Source organism: Coregonus clupeaformis, unplaced genomic scaffold, assembly GCF_020615455.1.
Source record: "Coregonus clupeaformis isolate EN_2021a unplaced genomic scaffold, ASM2061545v1 scaf0249, whole genome shotgun sequence".
Classification (NCBI taxonomy): Eukaryota; Metazoa; Chordata; class Actinopteri; order Salmoniformes; family Salmonidae; genus Coregonus; species Coregonus clupeaformis.
This window is the reverse complement of record NW_025533704.1, coordinates 142,419-149,938: the sequence shown is the minus strand read 5'-3', so window position 1 is coordinate 149,938 and position 7,520 is coordinate 142,419. Positions and strand designations below refer to the sequence as shown.

At 44.1% G+C, this 7,520-nt stretch overlaps 1 protein-coding gene across 22 annotated transcripts in view; it reads right to left on the bottom strand.

Annotated features, from left to right (window-relative positions):
* Nucleotides 1-16: 16 nt before the first annotated feature.
* The window catches only part of LOC121543522 (myosin-binding protein C, slow-type), a 38,332-nt gene continuing 30,828 nt past the window's right edge, over nucleotides 17-7,520 (bottom strand). For 18 of the 22 annotated variants that reach the window (XM_041853438.2, XM_041853439.2, XM_041853440.2 and 15 more), the window contains 7 exons: nucleotides 5,746-5,834; nucleotides 5,449-5,644; nucleotides 5,008-5,147; nucleotides 4,676-4,835; nucleotides 4,113-4,324; nucleotides 2,850-3,036; nucleotides 17-883 (listed from right to left, as the gene is read on the bottom strand). In XM_041853438.2, the coding sequence (XP_041709372.2) occupies nucleotides 783-883; nucleotides 2,850-3,036; nucleotides 4,113-4,324; nucleotides 4,676-4,835; nucleotides 5,008-5,147; nucleotides 5,449-5,644; nucleotides 5,746-5,834 (1,085 nt within the window). In that variant the 3' untranslated portion in view covers nucleotides 17-782. Of the gene's footprint in view, nucleotides 884-2,061; nucleotides 2,101-2,849; nucleotides 3,037-4,112; nucleotides 4,325-4,675; nucleotides 4,836-5,007; nucleotides 5,148-5,448; nucleotides 5,645-5,745; nucleotides 5,835-7,520 lie in introns of all 22 variants that reach the window. The other 4 variants (XM_041853446.2, XM_041853448.2, XM_041853449.2 and 1 more) reach the window with 2 other exon arrangements.

The window sequence follows — 7,520 nt, the reverse complement described above, 5'->3', positions numbered from 1 at the left end:
ACACATAAATAAAGGATGATATGTTACATGTTTTTATTTTATTCCAGGAGTCATAAATTACAAATTGAAGATGAAAGCATGCGCAGATGGCTTTACAGCTAAGAATATACCCAAGCCTCAAGTACAGTATGAGCACAGAAAGCACAATGTGTCATGCAGTGTAAGGCTAAAAAAAAGTAGGGATAACTGTCTGAAAGCCCAAATCTCAACATTAATCAGACAACTATACTTTTCATACTCAAATCCTAATGTGAAGCATGTTAAAGGGACTGATGAAATACTGTCACTTCTCATTGCAAATCACCTGATCAGATATGTTTTAATATTTGTATCTTTTGAATTTCAATCTTTAATCACAAGACATTGCATTACAGACATGAAGCCATATTGTTTATACATTTCAACATTAGCCCCCCCAAACACACTTCCCAATCCCAACAGAGACAAAACATGTCCAGATAGGTGGACATTACAGTTTGTCCTACTGTACATTTCCCACACTACTCATCTCAAATAAAAAGCTACAGCCAAAACACTGCCAACATGCAACTGAGCTTAAACAGAGCCTTTTAAATACTAGGAGATGACACAAAGCTGGTGATGACTTGGCTTATTTTATGGTAACTAGCTCCATACCCGCAAACAGCATGCCATGCCAAAGTCTAGTAAATCCCTCCCTCTCCCTCCAGCCCCTCCCTTGACTGCTGGTGAGAGGCAGGTCACTAGTGGTGTGACGACAGGTTTCTAGGCAGCCTAGGTGTATCAGCGGTTGCTCAGTCCGACTACTTCTCTGGCTGCAACACGGCCTTGGTCTCGTTCATGTACTTATCAATCAGGTGTAAAGGCACTCCACGCTGCATGAGCTCAGAGAAGGTAAAGCCCCCTGGGGGAGAAAGGAGAGACACTCAATGTGTTGTTAGGAGGGATAGAGAGAAAGTGAAAGAGAGAGAGAGAGAGAAGACTATCAATCTTTAACAGAGAGAAGATCATAGGAGTCCAACAGCAATAGCAGAGGGTCAGTGTGCAACATTGAAACAGACACTGCAACAGTGAAAAGAGGGTGAGTCTGCAACAAAGAAACAGAAGAGAGACACCATACAGTAAAAAAAAAGAAGAGATACCAAAGTGGACAGCAGTGAGAGGAGAGAAAATAGAGATAGCGTCAGTAAAGGGAAGGTGCAAGACATGTCACTTTTGAGTCTGTGAGTAAATCTAGATCTGCTCAGGCTTACATAGGCAGAGCTATAGGAGCCATGACATGGCCATTCACTAAGAAGCTCAAATATCAGGAACATTTACTGGATTTTGCCTTCTCTAGTACATAATAGATGGTGCATTTACACAAATGATAATAACCCTAGTGTGTCAAATATAGGCCTACTATAGATATATAATCTATTTATTAATCAGGAGAAGGTGATCTATGGATGAATTGTATCTTATCACCTCAGTAAATATCATAACACGTATGTACAGGACACGATCCTGGAGTAACGACGTCTGGAAAAGAATGTAAGCATAATGTCAACCTTTAACCTTTAACAAAGAGCCATCCTCTGCAGATGTTGGTATTTACTCTGATGTCAAGATCAGACCATTTGCACCACTTTGAAGGTTACTCACCTTTTGTGTGTGGCATATGTTAGATGAGGAACAGGCACGGTTACCAGGGAAACACATGTCATACAAGCAGTCACGTCACACCAACCGTTAAAATATACTTCTGAAATGTTAGGGGTACACTTGACTTTAGACAGCCACCCTAGACAGCAACCCTAGAGTGTTATTTGAAAGTAATTGGCTCCAATGAACACTGCCAATACAGTGTCTAGAGCCAGATACACAACAATCTATTATGTTACTGTACATATCACACATCCATTTTGACTAAAGCAGGCAAGCCCTGAACTCTTGCGTTCCTTTCCTTGGTCCTCTTTCAGACGGGTGGTGCGAACTTAAATAGACTACCTAGTACTGCTGAGAAAAGCTGTATTATTGGCATTTGACAGATGCAGAATGAATGATATAAGCTTCATATGCCAAAACCATATGAAAGCTTACCTTGGATGAGAACATACATTCACTATTCCTGAGTGGGGACTGGGGGGAGAGAAGAGAAGAGGGGTTATCCAAATGTTTACATGGGGGAGTTATGTGTGCTCCAGGGAATACTGGTCAGTTATTGAACTCATTTTAGATGAGGAGTTAAACACGTATTTGAAGGAACATCACCATCTGTTGAGGGGAAACATTTAAACATGGAGCCACTAGTTATTTTTCATCTAACAAGGGAACTACATCTAGAACAATATGTATTGATGTGTGTTTGAGTTGTGAGGTGTTGGTGTGTGATGACGCCTTAGGAAGAATTGGAACATGCTGTATTGGTGAAGCACGCTACATTTGACGTGGTGAATTTGAAGTTGTTGTAGGAAATTAAAATATAACAGTGGTAGTCGGATGTACAGGATTCGGCTGAATACAAGTGACATTACTGAAGTCTTGTATGAACACCTGTGACTGGATGAACATGTTCAAAATGGTCTAAAATGAAAAGGAAATGCATAGATTGATTTAATCTACATTATATAATACGTTGTTCCTCATTGGAGTAGCAGGGGTGATGTAATGACAACCCCCTGGATATTGTATAAGCATATATCATATACGATATATGTACAACGGATACTTACAGGTCCAGAGCTGATACGGACGGGCCCTTGGTGGAGTACTCACTGAAACAAACTATGTACTGAGCTACATCACCAATTAGTCTAGACACCTAATACTGCACACAGGTGAATAACCTACACCACAGGTTACCAGGTACCCCCAAAGCCCAAACTGACCTTTAACCTCCAGCTTGCACTCCACCAGTGCATCACCCAGGTCATTAATGGCCTTGCAGGAGTACATGCCCCCGTCGTAGGGGCTGGGTTTCCGGATCTCCAGGGTGCAGACCCCTTGGTTGCTAAACATGCGGTAGCGTGGGTCGTCAATGATGGCCATCTTATTCTTCATCCAAATAACTTTGGGCTGAAGTCAAAAACAGTGGAGGTTAGCCAGTTTCCTACAGAAGCCTCTAAAATATCAATACTCAATTAAGTCAGGGCTGTTTCGCAAGTTACTCCCCATAATGTTTATCATGTAGTATAAAAGGCATCGCTACTGTATCATTAAACCATTTGTCAACTCATTATGTTGTAGTACATAATTTTAAAAGTATTCAATACATTGCAATTTTTTACTGGTCTGTGGATTTTTACTGTTTTCTCGGTGAGAGGACCTATAAATTGTTCAAGTTAGAGATAACCTAATCAGAACAGTGTATGAACAGTCATATCTTATGACCAAGAGTGCATTAATCAGATCAACCCTTACATTTACATAGTGCCCATGGTAATAAGGCCCAAGTGTTAAACAAATGTTGTCCTCTGTCTGTTTATCTAATCTGTTTTTTAACCTCTCAACAAAGAACTTCAGGCAGCTGACTAGAGATGTGTTGTTAGAGAGAGGATAGCTGTCAGGTGTAAAGGCTAACGTGATTGAGAGGCGGTCAGAAAGAGCAGGCTGCAGGTGTAAAGCTTTCAGCATACAGCTTGAGGCCTGGGCCATATGGGGTCATCCTGGAGGGGTGGGGAACAGGCTGGAGAGGTATGGGGAACAGGCTGGAGGGGTAGGGGGAACAGGCTGGAGGGGTATGGGGAACAGGCCGACTAAAGGCCTAAGATAACCCACTAGGCAAGGGCATTGGATGTCCCAGCCTCAGGGCTTCAGGGCTTCACAGTCTTTGGGTTTGGCTCCTAATTCATTAATTAATGTCATTGATTGGCCAGAGTCAATACAGTAGACATACTTGGTTTTCCATGTCTAAATCAATCACTAATTAATAAGCAGGACTGAACATCAGCAGCAATGATACCACAACCCTGTCCAGGAGTTTAGTTGGAAACAACATTCCAAGAGGGTTGGTGTAGGCACTGTCTGAGTACGGTCCTACACACCTACCCTAGTCTGAGTGCCAGATCTGTTTGTGCCGTCTTGCCAACTCCATTGCTGAAATGGACTTGGCAAGACAGCACAAACAGATCTGGGACTCGGGCTACACCTACCCGTGGGTTGGCGCGGACGCTGCAGTTAAGGGTGGCGTTGTAGCCAGCGATGGCGAAGGTGTTGATGAGGGGCTGGGTGAACTTGGGAGGCTCTTTGAAGTCGTGGTCGATGTACTCAGGGTTCTTCAGTTGCATGCCTGCAGGGGGAGGAAGGGAGGAAGAATGGGGTTGTGCATGATACAGGTGCTGAGCTGTATCATGGGGGAATTTCCCTTGTGATCATGATTGAAGGAGAGACAATATTTGAATTAATCATCTGCAGTCTGAGATAGCAACAGCTGCATTAACAGTACAGTACAATGAAACATGATATGTAGTGTATAAGCCATCTCTGAATGAAAGCAACTGGTCCAATTCTGTACAAATTTATATTTTATCACTACGTATCACTACCTTTTGTGACAAAAGACAAAGAAGAAAATGAAAGAAAAAGTGACTGAGGTTGATGTTCATCTGCTATTTGAATGAGTTGGTCCATAATATTAGAAAGTAGAGGGGGATGACATATTTTTCATTGCTCTCCATACGGTATCTCCCCCCCCCACAGAGGAGCTCACACATACCTTCTTTAACGATGAGGGCACTGTCCTTGGTCTGGGTGGCACCCTCGCTCAAACCCACCATGTTCTCAGAGTAGATTCTGAAGTAGTACTCGTTCCCCACCACCAGCTCTGTGATGGTGATGCAGGTGCGGTGGTAGTGCTCAATACACGTGTACCACTCCTGTCACACAGAGAGCAGATTAGTTCAAACATACTGGGGATCACATTGAGTAGCACATACACTTGGATTCCATATGCATAGTACATACAGAGGTACATTTCCTGTAGAAATCTATCCCTCATACTGATTCCATACAGTACAGTACTGAGTGATGCATTCAGCAGACTCATACCATGGTCTTCTTGTCTGCTTTCTGGATGGTGTAGCCTGTAATAGCGGCGTTGCCATTGTCCTTTGGAGGGGTCCAGTCCAGAGCCACGTTTCCCCCCCAGACCTCATCTATCTTCACACACTGTGGAGGCCCTGGGAGGTCTGAGTGGAGAGATGAATTAGTTAACATCATTAACATCAGTTTGGGTCTTATTGGCATGTGCTAGACATTAGCTGCTGTGAAAAAGTTGGAAGGGAATCAAGGACAAAACAAAGCAAAAAACATTCAACTCGATCAACTCTTTATTATGAGATCTTTCCTTATTATAGTATTTATTTTTCTACCTCCTGTTTGATTCAACCTGTAACATGACCGATACAAATGCTTAATTGATCTATGCCTAAGCAACTTTAACTATAAGTGAGATCAGGATATCCTTCCTGTCAGTGTCCCTGGACCCACCTACTATCTGGATGTCTACGATGGCTGTGTCCACGTGTTTCTCCACCTCCACCTTCATATCGTACTTCCCAGAGTGCTTCCTCTCTGCCTTGCGGATGAAGATGATGCTGTCACAGTCTGTGTTGCGTATAGTGACCTGCGTGGGGTCCACCGTCTGGCCCTCCTTCAGCCAGCTCACCTTTGGCCTGGGCTTGCCCTACATGTCACATATCGCATAGGATCATGAATCTAACTAAATATGATTTACTAAAGGGCTTTCAATGAAGGTAGTTGAACCATTTGCTGTTATTGCCTTACCATGAATGGAATAACGAGATTGACGGCTTCTCCGACTTTACGAACGTACGTCTGCTTCAAGTGACGGGGGATGCGGATCTTAGGTGGTTCTGAGAAGAGGACAGGTCAGATAAGTGGATGGAATGTGATTTCCGCTTTTTTTTTAAATACTGAAACTATGGGGGAAAAGTGTATTTTTGTATCTACAGTGCCTTCGGAAAGTATTCAGACCCCTTTACTTTTTCTACATTATGTTACAGCCTCATTCTAAAATTGATTAAATAGTTTTTTTCCCCTCATCAATCTACCCACATACCCCATAATGACAAGGCAAAAACATGTTTTTAGATTTTTTGGACTAATTTATAAAAAATAAAAAAACGGAAATATCACATTTACATAAGTATTCAGACCCTTTACTCAGTACTTTGCTGAAGCACATTTTGCAGCGATTACAGCATGGAGTCTTCTTGGGCACATCTGTATTTGTAGAGTTTATCCCATTCTTCTCTGCAGATCCTCTCAAGCTCTGTCAGGTTGGATGGGGAACGTTGCTGCACAGCTATTTTCAGGTCTCTCCAGAGATGTTAGATCGGGTTCAAGTCCGGGCTCTGGCTGGGCCACTCAAGGACATTCAGAGACTTGTCCCAAAGCAACTCCTGCATTGTCTTGGCTGTGTGCTTAGGGTCGTTGTCCTGTTGGAAGGTGAACCTTCGCCCCAGTCTGAGGTCCCGAGTGCTCTGGAGCAGGTTTTCATCAAGGATCTCTCCGTTCATCTTTGCCTCGATCCTGACTAGTCTCCCGGTCCCTGCCGCTGAAAAATATCCCCACAGCATGATGCTGCCACCACCATGCTTCACCGTAGGGATGGTGCCAGGTTTCCTCCAGACGTGACGCCTGGCATTCAGGCCAAAGAGTTCAATCTTGGTTTCATCAGACTCAATAATCTTGTTTCTCATGGTCTGAGAGTCTTTAGGTGCCCTTTGGCAAACTCCAAGCAGGCTGTCATGTGCCTTTTACTGAGTAGTGGCTTCCGTCTGGCCACTCTACCATAAAGGCCGGATTGGTGGAGTGCTGCAGAGATGGGTGTCCATCTGGAAGGTTCTCTCATCTCCACAGAGGAACTCTAGAGCTCTGTCAGAGTGACCATCGGGTTCTTGGTAACCTCCCTGACCAAGGCCCTTCTCCCCCGATTGCTCAGTTTGGCCGGGCGGCCAGCTCTAGGAAGAGTCTTGGTGGTTCCAAACTTCTTCCATTTAAGAATGATGGAGGCCACTGTGTTCTTAGGGACCTTCAATGCTGCAGAACGTTTTTGGTACCCTTTCCCAGATCTGTGCCTCGACACAATCCTGTCTCGGAGCTCTATGGACAATTCCTTCAACCTCATGGCTTGGTTTTTGCTCTGACATGCACTGTCAAATGTGGGACCTTATATAGACAGGTGTGTGCCTTTCCAAATTTACATTTACATTTACGTCATTTAGCAGACGCTCTTATCCAGAGCGACTTACAGTTAGCACATACATTATTTTATCGAACCCACAACCCTGGCGTTGCAAACGCCATGCTCTACCAACTGAGCTACATCCCCTTCCGGCCATTCCCTCCCCTACCCTGGACGACGCTGGGCCAATTGTGCGCCGCCCCATGGGTCTCCCGGTCGCGGCCGGCTACGACAGAGCCTGGATTCGAACCAGGATCTCTAGTGGCACAGCTAGCACTGCGATGCAGTGCCTTAGACCACTGCGCCACTCGGGAGATAGATCATGTCCAATCAATTGAATTTACCACAGGTG